This window comes from Ursus maritimus, unplaced genomic scaffold (genome assembly GCF_017311325.1).
Source record: "Ursus maritimus isolate PB19 unplaced genomic scaffold, ASM1731132v1 scaffold_6, whole genome shotgun sequence".
Taxonomy (NCBI): Eukaryota; Metazoa; Chordata; class Mammalia; order Carnivora; family Ursidae; genus Ursus; species Ursus maritimus.
In genome coordinates, this window is record NW_024426774.1 from 15586376 (window position 1) to 15608217 (window position 21842).

The 21842-nt window shown below is 37.9% G+C and overlaps 1 protein-coding gene across 4 annotated transcripts in view; it reads right to left on the reverse strand.

Moving 5' to 3' along the window:
* LDAH (lipid droplet associated hydrolase) overlaps window positions 1-21842 on the reverse strand; it is a 104202-nt gene that overhangs the window by 13882 nt on the left and 68478 nt on the right. For 3 of the 4 annotated variants that reach the window (XM_008700383.2, XM_008700381.2, XM_040622935.1), the window contains 2 exons: window positions 19646-19880; window positions 3564-3646 (listed from right to left, as the gene is read on the reverse strand). In XM_008700383.2, the coding sequence (XP_008698605.1) occupies window positions 3564-3646; window positions 19646-19880 (318 nt within the window). Of the gene's footprint in view, window positions 1-3563; window positions 3647-15678; window positions 15967-19645; window positions 19881-21842 lie in introns of those variants that run through there. The other variant, XM_040622936.1, reaches the window with a different exon arrangement.

The window sequence follows — 21842 nt, forward strand, 5'->3', positions numbered from 1 at the left end:
CAAATCACAGGAAACTTAATGAAGATAACTAAAAAGTTAATTATGCTCATTGCTATAAATATTAATTCTGACTGCTATGATATCTAATTATTTAATGTGTTAACAAAGGTGCATACACTATATACCACAAATTTGTTTTTAAGTTATTGTGATAACTACAATATAATTGCTTTTTTTGGTAGTAATTTCACGTATTTATTTTATGCACTTAAAAGCATTTTCTGAGTAGGGATCCATACATGAGAGGGCCAAAGAGACCCATGGCACAAAAAGGACTTAGAATCGATACCCTGATGGCTTCCCCATCCATCATCTAGTACACATTTACTTATTAACTCCGCAGGGATCATACATTGTTCTGAGTCTTTAGAGGTACCAAGATGGGAAAAACATGGTTCTTGACCTGTAGGTAGACAAGAGGGGCAAACTGACCACTTAAATACTGTGCAAAAAATGCAATATTATAACTCTACAGGGAGCCAGGAAAGCTGAGGGAGGGACATCTACCCAAAACCAGGGGCTAGGGAAGGCCTCCTGGAGATGACAATGGAGCCAAGTTTTAAAGGACAGGTAGGATTCCATCAGGTGAAGACAGAATACATCTGTGATGCCACAGGTCATGGCATACTCTTTTGGAAACAATTATGAGTCTGGGAAATTTGCTCCAAGAAAGGGAAATGACTTTGTGTAATACTGAAGCATTGCTAATAAATGCACCAGTCTGATACTGGATATAGAGTCTCCAGGCCCGGGAGGGAGGGAGGGAAGAAGGCAGGCAGTCAGCCCAGGAGATTCTTCCGAGTTAAAAAGGCCCATTTCCCTTAAGAAGATAGAAAGTTCTCTTCACTTGGACAATGGAAATACAGTGGTAGAAAATCGGTATGTGGAACCAAAGCCTGCTGATTATGGCCTGATCGTTTTCTAGGGGATCAGAAAGAATCCCAAAGCCATCCACATGATGTAGTAGAGAGACTATTTTTAGACAAACTTTCTTGTGGCTTCCTGACTAGATGGCACAAAGACACATTTTTCAGAACTGTTTTAAAATTTGTGGAATAATTGAGGTGCCTTAAAATATTTTTGCAACAAAATATGTGGCTCACAGTGTCTTCACACTGGACAGTCCTGGATAGATATGAAGTTTTTGAATGCCTATGTTGGGGGCTGAAATAGGACAGAGTATCCTTAACTAGATGAACCATGTATCAGGATTGTCTGGAAGGCAAGGGGCAATGCCCACCACCTTCCTAAAACTACGTGCCCTTTCAAGTTTCCTTATTTTCTCAAGCACACTGGGACCTATGTTGATTCAACTTTAACCAATATTAAATTACAGCATGTTTCCTCTTTTTTCATTACAGAAACAAAAAGTTGCAATAAACTTCCTGTCTCTCTGTACCTCGTTTCGCTTAGGAACTGGAACTGTATTATTCTAGTGGAGAGGTCAAACTGAGCCGGTACAAAGGATAATCAATTCATGGCAAGGTAGTTTTGCATCATTAAACTAAACAATGCCTTGCTTTCCCGAATTCCACACGTACCTTTAGTGCTGTCTTAAAAAACAAAACAAAACTATTCCCTGTAGTTGGAAAAGTTTATTCCTGTGACTCTGTTAATAATAACCTTGAAATGGCCTGCCATTTACCATTATGACCTCTTATTTCTCTTATAAAAGTTTCAGTAAACTTACAGTCCTGACAGAGTTACCATACGTAGTCTTCGATCTGGGAATGATTACACTTGCATATGGATTTAACTTAGGACAGAAATAAGTTAGCACCTTCTTTTGACCTCTTTCTGAGCACAACATACAAACAGAATCCAGAAATGATGAGTATTTTACAGCAGCCGGCTCCCACAGGCGGTAAGACAGGCTCTGACACATGATGGGTCTAGTCACTCTGCAAGTGTGAATTTTGGAAGTGGGCACCTGCCAGTCTTATTATTAACTGGGAACTGAGTTGTTTTTATGAACTTCTAGCCTTGAGAACTTAACTGCATTTTTGAAACAAATTCATTTATAAGTTAGCTGAAAAATAAAATACTGTTTTTCTTGTATTTTTACATCCTTCAATGACTGGAAACAGCTGAAAGCCCTGGAGAAAGTGTTTTTCTGAGGCCCCACCCTCCCCCATTCAGCTAGTGAGGGTTTCCGTCTGGCTTCAAAGTGTCAATCTCTAGCCAAATGCTATTTGAGAAAAAGATGACCACTACGGCCGTAAGTCAAACAGATTTTCCAAAGTCCTCTCTGGGTGAAGCTCCTATAGATCAATATTCTGAAATTTATATTTTTTTAAAGAACATATACATTTTTTGCTTTAAGATAATTGTATCAGGAGGTTCTAGAAACATGAATTAGCACTGTAGCAAGTTAGAGTCAAATGTCTCAAAGTTTATGAAGACAGTCTAACCCCGGGGGGAGGGTATCTGAGCTTTGACCTGCAGACTGTAGGTTCCTGGGCCCTGGCAGAGCTGGCCACTCAGCAGATCTCACTGCAGGGGACCCTGCAGGTGTCACGGTTCAGCACTGACTGTAAAGCTCTAGATTAGCACAGCCCCCCAGGAATATGTAAGCACATACGTAATTTAAAATTTTCTAGTAACTATATTAAAAAGTATAAAAGAATGGGGGCGCCTGGGTGGCACAGCGGTTAAGCGTCTGCCTTCGGCTCAGGTCACGATCCCGGGGTTCTGGGATGGAGCCCCGAGTTGGGATCCCTGCTCAGTGGGGAGTCTGCTTCTCCCTCTCCCTCTGCCCCTCTCCCTGCTCACGCTCTCTCTCTCTGAAATAAATAAATAAAATCTTAAAAAAAAAAAAAGACTCTAACATTTGGAGCAGTAACTCCCAAATGCTAAATATTTCAATCTTTGCCTTTCTGCACCTGCTTGTATAGAAATCTGGTCTTGGTGTTAGAGCTGAACATTCCTACTCTAATGCACTGGAGAATAAAGAAAGACACGCTGAGTCAACAGGTCGTAGTGATGTTAGCTGTTGTCCAGTGTTTTACTTACATTTTGATATAACTCATTTATTCTATAAATATTATTGAGATCTCCTCAGTATAAGGCCCTCGAGAGAGGCATTGATTCTAGAAACAAACCTAACAAAAACAGGTGGTAAACTATATTTAAGATGAAATCATAAAAATACCCAAATGATTCATAGGAAGGTAGGAAAAAAGCAAAAATGAAACAAAGAACATAGGAGACAAATAGAAAATATATATCAAGATTACAGATTTAAGCCAGCCCAATTCATAACAACATTAAATATAAATTGTCTCAACATTTAAATCAAAACGCAGAGTGGGTAAGAAAGCAAGATTCAACTATTCGCTGCCTACAAGAAATGGACCTTACATATATTTAATTGAAGTCTACAGTCAGCTTTACTTACTTCCTATGCAACTTTCAAGAACTGCCTTATTTGAACTAGAAGTAGAACTCCATATGAAATCTACCCACCCTTGAGGTCTTGCAGACTCTGAACTGATTCCAGCACGTCATGCTCGGTAAGTACTTCCGCCCGTCTACTTACTTCCCTGCAGCACCAAAGCGATTACCTTAGGCAAGTACGTCTTTATGGTGTCGTTGTCTCTCTTCACCACCTTCATCATTTCTTGGCCCCCAAGGTAGGCAGCATTAGCTACATTTAAAAAGAGTCAACACTTAGAATACACAGAACAAACACACGTGTCAAATTAATTGGATTTAATTCCCATTCCCCCTTTTCCTTTCAGCAAGCACCGTCTGATGTGAGGGGTCACTGAGGCCAAGAGAGGTATGTTCGCCTCACCTGCCTTTCTCAACAGCGACACACAGCAGTGACGGGACGGCCTAACGTCAGACACCACAGCGGATGATGTGCAGGGCGCCTGATCAACGTGTTTTTGTGGATTAAGGATCAAAAGCACCAACTTTTACAGATAAATCATGTATAGCAGGGAAACTGCATGCAGTTACTAATGTGAAACCTTCCTGACCTTTTATTATTTTTTTTAAAGTTACAACTAAAATGAATGTTTATTTTAAAATAAGTTTAAAGGCTTCCTAAGAATTTTTAATGAGGGTTAGTCTCATTGTACTGACTGCACAACAAGCAAAGTTGACCCTCTCCCTTTCAAGATGTCACATACCTAAGAAAGAGGAAGAGAACCAGAGACAACGTGAATTTATGTGGCTTTCTTGTACTGGTCTACAAATTTTCATTAAATGCTGTGTGCCTTGGGTTCTATTTTGATTGGTATTATTGTCACATTGCTTTCTTTTTTGTCATCATCTGCCTGCTGTATTTGTCCTTTTCTTTATTTTCAATCTTTTCTCATTTTGTTTTAAGTGTTTCTTGAAATCATACGTAGACCTCTTTAAAAATAATCTGAAAACATCTCTTAAATAAAGGACTTAACATAGTCACATATATTAATATAAGACATATCTGATCTGGCTCCAGTCATCCTGTTCTGCGTATGCTTTGCTTTCTTTTGATTTCCAACTCTCCTTTCCACCCCCTTTAGTGTGAATGATGTTTTCTTCTCCTATTTATTTATTTTAAAGTTCATTTATCTTTTTTAGTAATCTCTGCACCCAACATGGGACTCGAACTCACAACCCCAAGATCAAGAGTTGCACGCTCTTCTGACTGAGCCAGCCACGTGCCCTTTTACTATCTCTTAAAAATTTCTCTTCACTAAATAGTCTGAAAGCACGAATTCTATTTTTATTCACTGAGTGGTTAGCTGCACCTAAAATTTTGGAAAACTTACATTTTTTCTATTGCTGTCTGGAATTAATCAGTGTCTATAATCTCTCCATCCAAACTCGGTGGCCCCTGGCATCCCTGCACTTTCCTCATGCCTTCCTTCTACCCTGTCTCCTCCTGGGAATAAACTCTTATTCCAAAGGCAGTTTTCCACGCCTGTCACTTTACCACAGCTGATTCAAACAAATTCTGGGCACACCGTAAAACAAGGAGTCAGAGCTGGTATTCTGGGGAGGTCAGTGCCGTGGTTTTGTAGGGCAAAGTAGTGGAGGGGAGAGAGCTGCTGAAAGAGGGGGTAGGGAGGAAGCTCCAGAGATCAGCAGAGGGTCCTCTTCAGCTGCAGCTAAGTACTAATTGGCACTATCATGTGGGACGCCACCAGAAGCTGAGGAAAGAACCACTGGAAAGGACTTAGAGGGAACAAAGCCCAAACTGGGAGCAGTTACTGTTCCTACTGGCCTAGAGGGAAAAAAAATCTCGTAATTCATGGTGCATCAACTATAGAACTTGGAAAGGTTTTGCCTTGGTAATGGGGTAAAATTAGTCCTAAACTAAATGCTGTCTTGCAACCAACTAATAAAGCTTAAAAGCAAGAAAAGAAAGTATCAAACTACTTCCAAATAACATAACTGTCCCATAACAAAGCTCAAGAACATCTACATAAATACAAAAATATCCAGCATCCAAAAAGGTAAAATTAACTATGGAAAGCATCCCGTAAACCGTTATCAAGCATGCAAGGCAGGAAAATACAACCCGAAATAAGGGAAAAAGTTAATTAAAACTGACTGCAAAATGACAAAGATAATACAACTGGTAAACATTCAAGTAATGATGCTGGGAAAACTGGATACACACACACAAAAGAATGAGTTGGACCACTACCTCATGCTATATACAAAAATTAATTAACAATGGATCATAGTCCTAAATTTAACAATCAAATCTATCTATAAAACTCTTAGAAGGAAACATAAGAATAAATTTTTGTGATCTCAGATTAGCCAATAGGTTCTTTTTTTTAAAAAATTTTCTATTATGTTATGTTAGTTACCATACGGTACATCATTAGTTTTTGATGTAGTGTTCCATGATTCATTGTTTATATATAACACCCAGTGCTCCATGCAATATGTGCCCTCCTTACTACCCATCACCTGCCTATCCCATTCCCCCCCACCCCGAAGCCCTCAGTTTGTTTCCCAGAGTCCATAGTCTCTCGTGGTTCATTCCCCCTTCTGTTTACCCCCACTTCATTCTTCCCTTCTTTCTCCTACTGATGTCCCTGCTATTCCTTATGTTCCACAAATGAGTGAACCATATGATAATTGTCTTTCTCTGCTTGACTTATTTCACGTAGCATAATCTCCTCCAGTCCCGTCCATGTTGCTGCAAATGTTGGGTAATCGTTCCTTCTGATGGCTGAGTAATATTCCATTGTACATATGGACCACATTTTCTTTATCCATTTGTCTGTTGAAGGGCATCTCGGCTCCTTCCACAATTTAGCTATTGTGGACAATGCTGCTATGAACATTGGGGTGCATATGGCCCTTCTCTTCACTACGTCTGTATCTTTGGGGTAAATACCCAGTAGTGCAATTGTTGGGTCATAGGGTAGCTCTATTTTTAACTTTTTGAGGGACCTCCACACTGTTTTCCAAAGTTAGCCAATAGGTTCTAAAACACAACATGAAAAGCGCAAGTGAGAAAAGGAAAAATAAAATGATTTTCATAAAAATTACCATTGTTCGCACTGTGAAGGATACCATCAAGAAAGTGAAAAGACAACCCCCAGAATGAAAAAAAATTGCATATCCAATAGGGATGTAGTATCCAGAATATATAAAGAACTGTTAAAACTCAATAAAAAAGACAAAAACTTGATTAAAATGGGCAAAAGGGAGTGCCTAGCGGCACAGCGGGTTAAGTGTCCAACTCTTAGTTTGGCTCAGGTTGTGATCTCAGGGTCAGGAGCTCCAGCCCTGCATTGGGCTTCACACGCTCAGCTCAGAGTGTGCTTGAGTTTTTCTCTCTCCCTCTTCCTCTGCTCCTCACCTCCATGCTCGCATGCACTCTCTTTCTTTCTCTCTCTGAAATAAATAAATAAACCTTTAAAACATAAAAATGCGAGTTGGTACAGCCACTTTGGAAAACAGTGTGGAGGTTCCTTAAAAAGTTAAAAATTGAGCTACCCTATGATCCAGCAATTGCACTACTGGGTATTTACCCCAAAGATACAGACGTAGTGGAGAGAAGGGCCTTATGCACCCCAATGTTCATAGCAGCATTGTCCACAATAGCTAAATCGTGGCAGGCGCCGAGATGCCCTTCAACAGATGACTGGATTAAGAAGATGTGGTCCATATATACAATGGAATATTACTCAGCCATGAAAAAGAACGATTTCTCAACATTTGCTGCAACATGGACGAGACTGGAGGAGATAATGCTAAGTGAAATAAGTCAAGCAGAGAAAGACAATTATCATATGGTTTCACTCATTTATGGAACATAAGAAGTAGGAAGATCGGTAGGAGAAGGAAGGGAAGAAGAAAGGGGGGTAAACAGAAGGGGGAATGAACCATGAGAGACTATGGACTCTGGGAAACAAACTGAGGGCTTTAGAGGGGAAGGGGGTGGGGGAATGGGATAGGCCGGTGATGGGTATTAAGGAGGGCATGTATTGCATGGTGCACTGGGTGTTATATGCAAGTAATGAATCATGGAACTTTACATCAACAACTAGGGATGTACTGTATGGTGACTAACATAATATAATAAAAATTATTATAAAAAAAACATAAAAATAAAAATGGGCAAAAGATTTGAAAGGGCCTTACTATAAAGAAGAAGTACAGATGGCCAATAAGTGTGTGAAAAGATGCTCAACATCATTAGTCATCAAAGAAATGCAATCAAAACTACAATGTCATAGCACACCACACCTAACAGGATGGCTACAAGAAAAAAGACAAACAAAAGCCAGTGTTGACAGGGATGCAGAGAAATTGAAGCCCTCATACAGTGTGGGTGGCATTGTAAATTGGTACAGGCACTTTGGAAAACAATTTGACAGTTGCTCAAAAAGTTAAATGTAGAGTTACTGCATATATCCGGCAATTCCATTTGTAGGCACAAACCCAAGAGAACTGAAAAGAGAGGTCCACACAAAACTTTATGTGAATGTGTACAGCAGCATTGGCTGTGATAATCACAAAGTAGAAACAATCTGTATGGTCATCAACTGATGAATGGAAAACCAAAATATGATATAGTCATATGATGAATATTACTGAGCAATAATGAAGTACTGATACATGGTACAATATGAATGAACCCTGGACACATCATGCCAAATGAAAGAAGCAAGTCACAAAGGGCCACCTACTGTATAATTCCTTTTATGTTAAACGTCCATTATAGGCAAATACATTGAGAGAGAAAGTAGATTACTGGTTGTCAGGGACTGGGGGAAGGTGGAAATGGGGAGTGATGGGCATGGGGTTTCTCTTTGAGGTGATGAAAATATTCTAAAGTCAGATAGTTGTCATGGTTGCACTACTCTGAGAATATACTAAAAGCAACCACTGAAGAGTGAGTTTTGTGGCATTTTAATTATATCAAAATTAGCCTATTTTTTAAAAAAATGGGTATTAACAGATACTGAATGTTTTAGAATGTATTCCATATATTTGAGAAGTGAGAAATACTGAACATGTTAAACAGAATTATGGAAGATATAAGACTCATATCAAACTTCTAGAGATGAAAAATACATTAGATGGGATAACAGAAGAGTAGGCATCATGAAAGAAAAATTAGTGAATTGAAGACTTAACAATAGAAACTATCCAAAAGAAAACACAGAGAAAGAAACTAGGGTGGGGGTGGGGAGAACAGAACCTCAGTGAACCACAAATGAACTTCAAAGTGGTGTCATATGTCATATACCATGTAATTGGAGTCTCTAAAGGAGGGAGGTACAGAAAAAATATCTGAAAAAATATTAAAATATTACAACCATAAACCCACAAATCCAAGAAGCTCAAAGAATCCCAAAGCACGAGAGTCATGAAGAAAACTATACCAAAGTACATTATGAATTGCTTCAAACTAGTGATAAAGAGAAAATCTTAGAAGTAGACAGAGAAAAATGATACACAGCTGACACTTTTACAACGTGGGTTTGAAGTGTGTGGGTCCACTTATACATGGATTCTTTTTGATAAATACAGTATAGTACTGTAAATGTATTTTCTCTTCCTTATGATTTTCTTAACAATGCTTTCTTTTCTCTAGCTTACTTTATTGTAATAATATAGTATATAAAAAATGCAACATACACAGTATGTGTTAATTGACTATGTTATTGGTAAGGCTTCTGATCAACAGTAGGTTATTAATAGTTAAATTTTTAGGGAGTCAAAGTTATACACAGATTTTTGAATGCATGGGGGGTTGGTACCCCTATCCCTCGCATTGTTCAAGGGTCAACTGTAACCATACAGAGGAACCAAGACTTAACATGACAGCAGATTTCTTCTTGAAATGATGTAACTAGGAGACAATGGAGGAACATTTCTAAAGTAATGAAAGGGGGAAAAAAAACTTGCCAATCTAGAATTCTGTAGTCAGTGAAAATAGCTTTCAAAAATGGAGACAAAATACATTTCTAGACATATAAAAGCTGAAAGAATTAACTATCAGTGGAACTACAGGAAATGGTATGAGAAATATTTAAAGCAAAAAGATGATATCTGATGGAAATTGTGTCTACACAAAGAGATAAAGGACATCAGAAATAGTAATTATGTGGGTAAGTTTTAAATACATTTCTCTGTTATTTATATCTCTGTATAAGACAATTGACTGTTTAAAGTGAAAATAGGAATATATCAAAGAAGTAAAATATATGATAACAGTATCACAAATGGTAGGAGAGAGAAAGGGCTCACTGTTGTTAAGTTTCTTATGGCATACTTCAAGTGGCATAATATCATTTCAAGACTGTAAAAGTTAAAGGTGTTCAGTGTAAATCTTCAAGTGACCACTGACACAGCAAAACAAAGAATGACTAATAAGCCAACGAAGGAGATGAAATCATAAAAAATACCCAACTGATTCACAGGAAAAAAAGCAAAAATGAAACAAAGAACATAGGAGACAAATAGAAAATACACATCAAGATTACAGATTTAAGCCAGCCCAATTCATAACAACATTAAATATAAATTGTCTCAACATTTAAATCAAAAGGCAGACTGGGTAAGAAAGCAAGATTCAACTATTTGCTGCCTACAAGAAACGGACCTTACATAAAAAGACATAAATAGGCTAAAAGTTAAAAAACGGAAAAAGATATATCATGCTAACATTGGCCCAAAGAAAGGTGGAATGACTATATTAATATAAGAAAAACTGGATTTCAGAGCCAAGAATATTACCAGAGATAAACAGTCAATTCATCAGGAAGTTATAAAAGTCCAAAATGTTTATGCACCTAACATGTTTAAACTTCAAAATATGTGAAGTAAAAACTAATACAGAAATACAAAAAGAAACAGACAAATCCACAAATACAGTCGGAGATTTCAACACTCATCTCCTAATAACTGATAGAACAGTTAGAAAGAAAATCAGTAAGGATACAGAAAATGACACCATCACTCAACTTGACCTAAGTGACATCTATAGAACAGTCTTCCCAACAAGAACAGAATATACACATTCTTTTCAAGTATCCACAGAGCATTTCCCAAGTTAAGCCACATCCTGGTCCATAAAACGTGTATCAATCCATTTAAACAACCAAAATCATACAAAGTATGTTCTCTGGCCATAATGGAACTAAATTAGAAATCAATAACAAAGATATCTGGAAAATTGCCAAATATATAGAAATGAAATAACCCATTTCGAAATAACCCCTGGGTCAAAGAAGAAATCTAAAGGGAAATAAAAGTATTGTGAAGTGAATAAAAATAAAAACACATCATATCCAAATTTGTGGGACATGACCACAGCAGTATTCAGAGAGCAATTTATAAAGCACTAAAAGCCTATTTTAGAAATGGAAAAAGATCTCAAATGAATGACCTCATTTCCACTGTAGGAAACTAGAAAATTAACTCCAAAGTAGGTAGAATAAAGTAAATAATATTCATAGCAGAAATTAATGAAACAGAAGATAGAAAAACAATTGAGAAAATAAATAAAACCAAGAACAAGTTCAGTAAAATTTGATAAGCCTTGAACCAGACTGATCAGGAAAAACAAAACAAAACATACATGAGAAGACATGAGACATAAAGCATTATCGATATCAGGAAAGAGAAGTGACACCCTATAGATCTTACAGATGCCAAAGGGACAATCAGGCAATCTTATAATCAACTTTATGCCAAGAAATTCAACAACTGAGATAAAAGGAACAAAATCACAAATTTTAAGCTTACTTGAAAACAGATAATCTGAAAAGTCTTTTATCTATTAAAGAATTTAAATTTGTAACTTAAAGCCTTTTCACAAAGAAAACTCCAGGGTAAGAGGACTTCATTGGTCCACTGTCTCAAACATTTAGGAAGAAATAATATTGATTTTATATAAACTCTTCCAGAAATGACTACACATATATGGATATTGGATTTTTGACAGACAGAGGTAGCATTTAAGAGCAGGAGAAAATAGTGGTCTGTGGTAGGCAGAAATCTAAGCTGTCACAAATAATCCTTGCCCTTCTACAGACTCCTTCCTTTTGAGTGTGGGTGGCACCTGGGAATCTGATGACATCTTACCCTCATGACTAGATTATGTTATACAGCAGAAATGACTTTAAGGGTGATTATCCTGGTGGGTCTAACCTAATCACACAAGGCCTTCAAAATCAGAGTTTTCCTCTGGCTGGTGGGAGAAGAGGAAGTCAGAGATTCAAACTGCTAAAAGGATTAGAAGCACCACTGCTGGTTTGAAGCTGGAGTTCACCGGGAAAGGAAAGGAGAGTGACCTCTCCAGGAGCTGAGAGGACCCTTGGCTCACTGTGAGCAAGACAGTGGGGACTTCAGTCATAAAGTTACATAAACTGGACTCTGTCAACAACCCGAATGAGCTCAGAGTGGATTTTTGGTTGTTCAGGGCCATAAGGGCAGTTTCTGAGAGCCAGGCAATGGTGATTCTTGAGCTGGGTGGGAGTTAAGTGGGAGTTTACTTTGGGATAATTCATGGAGGTAAAAGCATTCATATTTTAATCACTTTTCTGTAGTGTTATTCCTGAATCAGAAACAACTTAAAAATTCAAATAACTTATAAGGAATTTTATATTTCTAAAATTAAATTTTTTTTTATCAGGGAATGTATCTCACCCTGTCTTTATTTCTATTCTTTTTTTTCCCCTGATAATTTCTGATCTAAGTATACTTTTTTTTTTTTTAAAGAAAGTAACATACCAGTTTCCTTTCCAGTAATTGCTCCAAGGAAGCCATCTTTTTCATTCCTCAGAAATGCTTGTAACACAACACAGTGGTCAGAAATAATAATACCAAATGGACATGTAATTTCCTAAGGGGAAAACACATTTCTCTTGGCAATGACTGTCAACAGCATTCCTGGAAACCCAGCAGAATTCAGAGTTTCAAGCACCACAGTGAAGGAAATATCCAGAAGCAGGAGTAATGGAAACAAAAACATGAACATGAAGGAAAGAACATGATTTAGAAGAATGTGAATTGTTTACTTTTTTTTCTATTACAAATTTAAATACAGGTATAAAAAAATTCATTGAGGAGTCTAATATCCTATTTTATTTGCTACCGTATCTTCTGAAACCTGCTTAGTGTTCAAGTATCACTACAGGACTTCACCTCATAGGAGAGCAGCTAATGGAATGAAAGGAGTGGGGGCTGACATTGTAAGACCTGTAGGACTTTCATCTCACAGGTCAGATGGCATCACTAAGTTCTCCAAGTACCTGTAATCTACGACGGAAAACTGCCTTCTGCTGAACTCCATCGCCTATCTTGATGCTATTCCATCTTTCTGGAAAAATCCCAACTCATCTTCAAGTTCAAATTAATTTGTCTTCTTCTCCCTTCCTTACCTAGGTAGAACTGATGTTTCCTTTATTGGCTCCACTCATGCTGGGCAACTGTTCTCATGATGGCCCTAACTGTGAGAGATGACAATTCTTCACATTTGTCTCTCTGACCACGCTGGAAGTGAACTTAAAGGCAGGAGGTTTATTTCATTTGTTATTCTTTCCAGGGCTTAGCTGGTCCTCGGTTCATGGCAGGTGTCAGTAAGGGTTGTTAAATGAAATGGGAAGGGACTGAGCTGGTGTTGGGTTTTTTTTGGGGGGGGAGTGTGGGGGGGCAGTGGTCAGGAGGAAACACCTGCTGCTTTCCTTGAAGTGGTGCACAAGCTGATGTTACAGCGGAGGCCAGAACTGGAGGCAGAAGCACACGGACCCTGGCGAGCCGAGCTGGGAGGTACTGGTATAAAACTAGCACAAATCACTGCAGGGAAGAGGGACAGTCTAAGAGCTTCTGCTGAGACAGACCAAAAACGAGGTTTCATCAAGCACTGGTCTCAGCAGTGAGGGAAAATGCAGAGGGAAGTAAAACCACAGTGAGTGATACACTAGGAAGTTTTGGGGGAGATGCACACATAGTTTTCTGAGGGAGAATGTGGGGACTGGAAGCCAAGTTGTCTTGCTGGTTTGGTGACAGGTAGTCTAGAGTCTCCTGTAAGGTTCCACAGTAGAATGCCCTTGTTTGTTTGATTTTGCCATTACACTGGTTATTATAACCATCCATTTAGTCTGCAAAGAAATCATCTTATCTCTGTGACAATGAATTCACTAATGGGAAAAACACAACTCAAGGTGTATGATCTTTTTTAGAAAAAAATAATACAACATTTTATAGTAACAGATAATATATACATATAAATTTCTTTAGAAAAATATAGTAAAACTTCAATTGAATCATTTAATTCTAAATCAGAGATGCTATTCTAGTGTTGTATCCAATCACTTTTTGTCCTAAATCCTAATACTGACCACACACACACACACACACACACACACACTTTTCTGTCATGCTGCATTTTAGGCTAAATTTCCATGAATTATTAAAGCTGCAGTTGCCTTTTAACAATAGATTTTTCTAAGCTACACACATAAATGAGAGAATAGGTAACATAGGAGTCTGGTTTTGTCTTATTCAAAAAATTATTCTGAGACAGAGTTAAAAATATTTTGAGAAGAAATGTGTGCTTCTTTAGTAAAGCTATGTGACAGTTCATTGAAGAGTTCATTTCATATCACTGTACATATTTAAAAGTTATTTCCATATAGATCAAGGAAAGGAAAGATAATGAAAAAATTTTTTATAAGAATGTATGCAACAAAGTAACATAACCCACCAGGAATGCCTTTTGTCTCTGCATTATGTTTTTCTAGTTAGGTAACTGAAAGGAATTAAAACATCAATTTGGCCTAACTAATAAAAAGACCCTAGAATATTTTTTTAAAATTAATTATCTTGACCTGTGATACTGCTAAGCTAATATATATTTGCTTTTAGCTTTGATCAAGAAATCTAATTTAGCTGTCTCAGTGAAAAGCCTATTTCTTATGAAACAGAAGAAATATCTATTGTAAAGAAAATATGCAGTAGCAAACATTCCAGAATTAAAATTAAAGTAAAAAACCCCATATATTTTCTTTAAAAACACTTAAAACAATCTAATTACGCAAATTGATCTGATGAACACTGCGGTAAAGTTTATAGAGTATGTTAATTGAATTAGGGCTACTCTTTGAATGCTGGATAGGAAGTGATGTTTCATTCACTCAATCTGGTGAAGAAGGCTGATATGCAGAATCCCAGCCCATAGGAAGTGCCATCTTTGTCAAAAGGACAACAGCATTTGAAAGACTTGAATATTTTGGTTCCTTGAATTTTTCAGACCTTACTACAACAAAAAAATATGTGTATAACCTAAAGGATACAGAAAATCAGTGTCTATCTAGATAGGGCAGGATTTATTATCCACTATTTGGACCAGCAAACTTCCTCCGTTTGTTTCTGTAAGATTTCTACTGAAGCACAGACATTACATAATGTGCAAACACTGCAAGGCCTCCTAGAAGTCAAGCTGGCATGTTAAAGGTCACTGTCTGGATGACAGGAAAGCAGAGAAACAGGTCTGCAGGGGATGTCACAGATGGCACAGACCACTGAGAATGACCTTGGAGCCGGTCTTCCATTCCCTTGGTGGGCCCTCTCTTTGTGTAACCTAAAAATCATACTTCCAACTCAAGTGGGTTGGTCCGAATACTTATTACCTTCACCATTCATGGGATACAAGCTTGGCAGGAGTCCACTAATCATCTGCAAAAGCTGGGCTCTTAGGAGTATCGGTCGGTCTCTCTCAGCTGGGACTGTCTTCCTTTTATAGTAAGCAAGGTAATCGGAATCACCTAAGGGATAGCCAGGGCAAGTGTGGGCAAAGGCAGTTTCTGTGGTACTTGTTGCAAGAGGAGACAAGGGTGACATGTAATCCCAAGGGGACAGGTAGGAAGAGGCTGGCTAGGATGACTGAAATGCTTGGTTAAGGATCAGCCTAGGGTCACTACTAGGAGACTTAATTAAGACCCATGTAAACCATGAACCAAGAACTCCAAGAATAAAAGACAAGTAATCCTTGCCTGCTTTCCCTTTACCCAAGGTTACACAGACTGAGTGCGTAATGGGGAAAAAAGAGACCCCTGAAGTACCTCTCACTTGAACATCAGAAGGCCAGATCTAGAACAGAGAGAACAGAAAATCTGAGAGGGAAGGATGGCAGAAATAGAAGACCTGTGCTCCAAAAGTTTGTTTGCACATAGGTTGTTTGGAACAGAGATGAAGCAAGGCAGCTGAGAGCTCAATCCAGTTTAGAGTCTAATTTGCACAAAGTATCACTCTCCAGTGGTTGTGCAGAAAAGGAATCGCAGGGCTCCCCAAGCAGCAATGTGGTTGGAAGGCTCTGGTTGCCTTGAGTCAGGGAGGGTAGTGTATCATGTCTGAACTGTCTTGTTTCTTGATGCTTGCACTTGGGGCCTCTGGAAGATGCAGCAGGAGGTCAACTGCTACAGCTGGAAGGAAGATTCCTTTCTCTTATGTGCAGCTTACGCAGCTCACTTCTCAAAGAGGGTGCTTAGAACTCTGGTGTAGAAAAATCGGAAAACACCTTTATATAAGTACCTCTTCTAGTTAAAAACATTGAACACTTGACTATATGTCATATGTGTTACACAGTCACTAAATGTATATAGAAAAATACACAAAGCTTTCATATACCCCATGTCCTGGTTTGGGTTTAGAAAATATTTCTAAAGAGGTATAAGAAAAGCATAGGTGGCTGCCTGTCTAATGCCATCAGAAACTCTGATGTTTTGGGAAAGTGTTCTATAAATGTCTATTAAATCCTATTGGCTGATACTGTGGTTGAATTCTTCTACATCTTGCTAATTTTCTGTCTTGTTCTATCAACTGTTGAGAGAGGTGTGCTTAAGTATCCAACTATAATTGGGGATTTGGCCATTCCTTTCAGTTCTATTGGTTTTGGTTCATATATTTTGCAGCTCTCTTGTTTGGTGCACACACCTTTAGGATTGCTGTCTTCTGTCTTCTTGGTAGACTGAACCTTTTATTATTATTATGCGATATCCCTCTCTGTCCCTTGTAATTTTCTTTGCTCTGAAGTCTACTTTATCTGATATTAATACAGTAATTCCTGGTTCCCTTTGATTAATGTTTACATGACGTACCTTTCCCATTCTTTCACTTTCAATCTATCTGTATGATTATATTTGAACTGGGATGTCTGAAGACAGCATATACTTAGGTAATGTTTTTTATTTATTTTATTTTATTTTATTTTATTTTAAAGATTTTATTTATTTATGTGACAGAGAGACAGCCAGCGAGAGAGGGAACACAGCAGGGGGAGTGGGAGAGGAAGAAGCAGGCTCATAGCGAAGGAGCCCGATGTGGGACTCGATCCCGGTACGCCGGGATCACGCCCTGAGCCGAAGGCAGACGCTTTAACGACTGCGCTACCCAGGCGCCCCTAGGTAATGTTTTTTAACCCATTTTGCCAATCTTTGTCTTTTAATTGGTATACTTTGATCATTTACATGTAATGTTAATTATTGGTATGTTAGAGCGTGTATGCCATTTTATTATTTGTTTTCTGTTTGTTCTATTTTTTTTTGTTTCTCTGTGTTCTTTCTCTTACCTTCCTACATGTTACTGAATATGCAGGGGTTTTGGTCCTTAGTAGGAAAAGCAGGGAAAGTACATCATTCCATTCTCCTGGAAGCAGAATTCCTTGGAGGAAAATGGAATTCCCCAACTGGAAAATGCTTTTTATAATCCTCTCTATAGGGTAAAAAGAAAAATACCAAAAGAAAAAAACTGTAAAGGGAAATAAGATGATTTATTGAAGTATATGTGGAGTAATTTTATATATGTTTGCCACAATTTCAAGTGACTTCCATTTGGTCTCAAATAATTTCCAAAGGTATATTGGCCCTTAGGGATCATCTAATCTAACTTCCGGTCTGATCAATGAATGAGAACCAGAGAGGGAAAGAGTTTCTGACTTGCAGCCAATGCCTTTCTCACTTAGGCCACCTCTTTCTCTTCTATAATAGGAGGGAAAGATAAGGGGCTGGACCTGGTCTTTAAGTGGCCTTTCCAACTTTGGTCTTTGGTGATTTTTATAACTGTCCTTAGCCTTGCTTCCCTTCTTCCTATCTCATCTTCTTCCACTGCTATGCTAAGGCCGTAATAAAGAATGGGGGTTGAAGAGTATGGAACAGACAAAAATCTACAAATACAGAAAATATATTGAACTTTGTATTTGCAATGACTGTTTTTTGCCATATATGTGGAAAAATACCGCATACAATCAATCTGTAGCTGTCAACAGGGCTGTGACTTGTTTCTGGATTCATTACGTACATGATAGTGTGGCACTCTTAATGCAGGTGAGCATGGTAAGCTTTATTCAGGAGTCCTGCCTTTATGATCGACTGGGGCAAAAAGATGATAGTAGCAGCTACGGTAGAAGGAAGCTTTAGCATAGTGGGAGATTGCCAAAGTTTGAACACTACCCACGAGTTGTATGACAATGCAAATCACGCAACTTCTCTCTACCCCTGTATCTTCATCCGTAAAATGGCGACAGTAAAATACCCAAACCTGACTAGTTCTGAGGACTACAAGTAAAAGCTTAGAGTATTGCCATTAGCTGCTGCTGCAACTGTTGTTATATCATTCACTGGAGGCTTACTATAAATAAAATATTATATAGACACTATGCATATATTATCATATTTAATCCTACAATAACCTTTTGAGGTACAGATTAAGAAAGGATTATTTTATTATGAAAATGATTTATAAATATTCTATAAATTAGTACTAATTAAAAAGGTAGATTATTTTTAAATGTAAAACCAAGGTTGAAGCCAAAAAGTAAAGTAGCAAATATTTCCTGGCACATTCAGAAAATATAATCAGCACAACACCCAGTGTTGTATTACCATGACTATTACTTATTTCTTTTATCATTTAAAACCCTCCAAAAATATTTAAAGAGGAAAATAAAAGCATTGCCTATTCACTCTACAGAAACATTGGGCCTGGTTTCCTTGGCTGGTTTCTCCTAAGTTCTCACACTGGACTAACAGGGTGACCCCTGGATTCCTATAAAGATTCCATATATATACTAAATACAGAATTTTCCCCACCATCTGACAGCTAGAGTGGAGAATCAGAGGATAAGTTTTAAAATTAAAGCTCAATGAAAATGAAAATTAAACTTCCTATTCTATTTTTATTTTATGTCTAGTTTTAAACTTCTGGGGAAAAAAAACAACAAATCCTTGCTCAATATTCATCAACTGTCTGAGCTTATTCTCTTACTACTTTCTGAGACAAGAATAAACATATACATTTTATTTTTTTCTAGATTTTTAAATTTTTCTTTATTTTTTAGATTTTACGTAAATTCAAGTTAGTTAACATATAGTGTATTATTAGTTTCAGGGGTAGAATTTAGTGTTTTGTGAGTTACATACAACACCTAGTGCTCATTACATCAAGTGCCCTCCTTAATGCTCATCACCCAATTAGCCCATCCCCCACCCAACTCCCCTCCAGCAACCCTCAGTTTGTTCCCCATAGGTAAGTCTCTTATGGTATGCCTCCCTCTCTTTATCTTATTTTATTTTTCCTTCCCTTCTCCTATGTTCTTCAGTTTTGTTTCTTCAATTCCACGATTGAAATCATATGGTATTTGTCTTTCTCTGACTTGTTTTGCTTAGCATAATATACTCTAGTTCCATCCACATCATTGCAAATGGCAAGACTTCATTCTTTTAATCACTGCACAGAAGACTGTTTGCATCTCTATACACCAATAATGAAGCAGCAGAAAGAGAAATCAAGGAATTTATCCCATTTACAATTGCACCAAAAATAAGATACCTAGGAATAAACCTAGCCAAAGAGGTAAAGGTTCTGTACTCTGAAAACTATAGAACACTTATGAGAGAAGCTGAGGAAGACACAAAGAAATGGAAAAACATATACATTTTAAAATGTGCTTACCACGAGAGACTGTGGATTCTGGGAAACAAACTGAGGGCTTCAGAGGGGAGGGGGGTGTGGGAATGGGATAGACTGGTGATGGGTATTAAGGAGGGCACGTGTTGCATGGTGCACTGGATGTTATACGCAAATAATGAATCATGGAACTTTACATCAAAAACTGGGGATGTACTCTATGGTGATTAACATAACAAAATAAAAATTATTAAAAAAATGTGCTTACCAAGGCAGAACGGTTCTAATACACTCAGGACCGAAAATTCACTCTGCAGGTTCATCATTCGAAGGGCAATTCTGATCATAAAGGACTTGATTTTCTCAGGCCATGGTTTAAGTAGAAGGTAGGCAAAAACATAGAGAGCGTATCGAAGCCAGCACAGAAGTGGAGTGGCGATCCTGCCGTTCGGTGACTCAGACATTCGCTCAATTGTTGGAAAGAGCAGAAAGGAGCGAATTATCTACAATAAAAAACATACTTTGATGAGAAGTTTTCTTAAGGGATAACCCACTGTTTTAGTGTTTCTTCCATACAGTATGGACAAATGGGGTTTCAGAATATGACTAAAGATCTGTTGTGAAAGAGAAGAATCACCATCTGCTGTCTTCTCACTGCACAAGCCATCTGAGGGAGAATATAAGGATGTCCCCTTGAGTTACTGGGGTTAATTTTCAGGGTTAGGAGCAAATCAGATTACTAGATACTTCCCTGATTGGGACAGCAATTCACAATCCTTTCGAAAGACTGCTGAAATTAGGAATTCAAGTGCCTTTTCAGGAGCTACACCATATCGACTGACTATTGATACCAGAAGAAAGTAGAGCTCCATAAAGAACCTTGGTTCTAGTCAGCATTTATTGATTATAGTTGGGAATAATTCACTTTGGAAAAGATCCTCTATTCCTTGTTCTTACCAATAAAAGATAATCTTTAAGAGGACCAAATACATTTCTAATACCTGATTTAACCTTAACAAAGTGCAGGCCAGAAAGAAGCAAAGCTGGAAATCTCTACCCACAGGGGAAAATGTTCAAGGACAAAATATAATTTCAACTGATACCTGGAAATATATACTCCACAAGAAAGAAGAGCATCTTTAAAACACTTTAAATTTACCTTATCTACCATATTAATACTTAAAGAATATATAAAAATAATTTCTATGAGGAATCAGAAAAGGCAGAGTTAAGCACAATCCCTATTAATAACAGAGTAATATAAGTGAAATAGATCACCAATGTTAACAGATTGTAGACCAGGAAATGAGAACGGACACAATGGTTTTACTTTTTTAAAAAAAAGTTTAGGGGCGCCTGGGTGGCGCAGTCGTTAAGCGCCTGCCTTCGGCTCAGGGCGTGATCCTGGCGTTCTGGGATCGAGCCCCACATCAGGCTCCTCCGCTGGGAGTCTGCTTCTTCCTCTCCCACTCCCCCTGCTTGTGTTCCCTCTCTCACTGGCTGTCTCTCTGTCAAATAAATAAAATCTTAAAAAAAAATAAAAAATAAAAGAAGTTTAAGATACATATGGAAAAGCATATAAAACATTAATGCGTAATTTAACAAATAATGGAATAAATGAACAGCTATGTGGATCCCGAAACAAAACACTGCCAGCATGGCACCTTTCAATCCCAACTCCTACCTCTTTCACATCTTAGGTAACCTCTATCCTGACTTCCTTACTTTGTTTTATATCAATACTTATCATTCCTTAATACTATAATCACTTCCTTATTTTACTTTACATTAATAGTTATCGTCCTGCAATCGACTGAATTGTGACTCTCCTGAAATCATAAGCTGAAGCCCTAATTCCCAATGTGATTATATGTAGAGTTAAATGAGGTCACAAGGTGGGGCTCTGGTAGGCAGGATTAGTGTCCTTGTAAGGAGATTCACCACGGAGCTCGCTCTCTTCCCAAGCACACACAAAGAGGTCTGGTGAACACACATGGAGAAGGTAGCCGTCTACAGGCCAAGAAATCTCACCAGAAACTCACCAGGCCGGCATGCTGATCTTGGATTTCCAGCCTCCAGAACTTCAAGAAAATAAATGTCACTTCTTTAAGCCCCCTAGTCTACGGTATTTTGTTACGGCAGTTTGAGTAGACTAATACATATTCCTTAATACTATAGTTAAAGCTTGTCTGTTAATGAATTTTATATAAATGCAATCAGCAGTATGTTTTTGTGTTTTACTTCCTTCCCTCAATAGTTTATAAGATTCATCCGTGTTGATATATGTAGGAAACGCTTATTATCTTGGCTCTACAGTTTCCCCTGTATGAACATACTGCTATTTATTTTACTGATAGCTATTTGGGTCGTTTTCAGTCCAGAGATACTACAAACATGCTGCTGTGAACATTTTTATGTGTCTCTTGGTGCATGCATGTATGTATTTCTGTTGATGATATCACTCG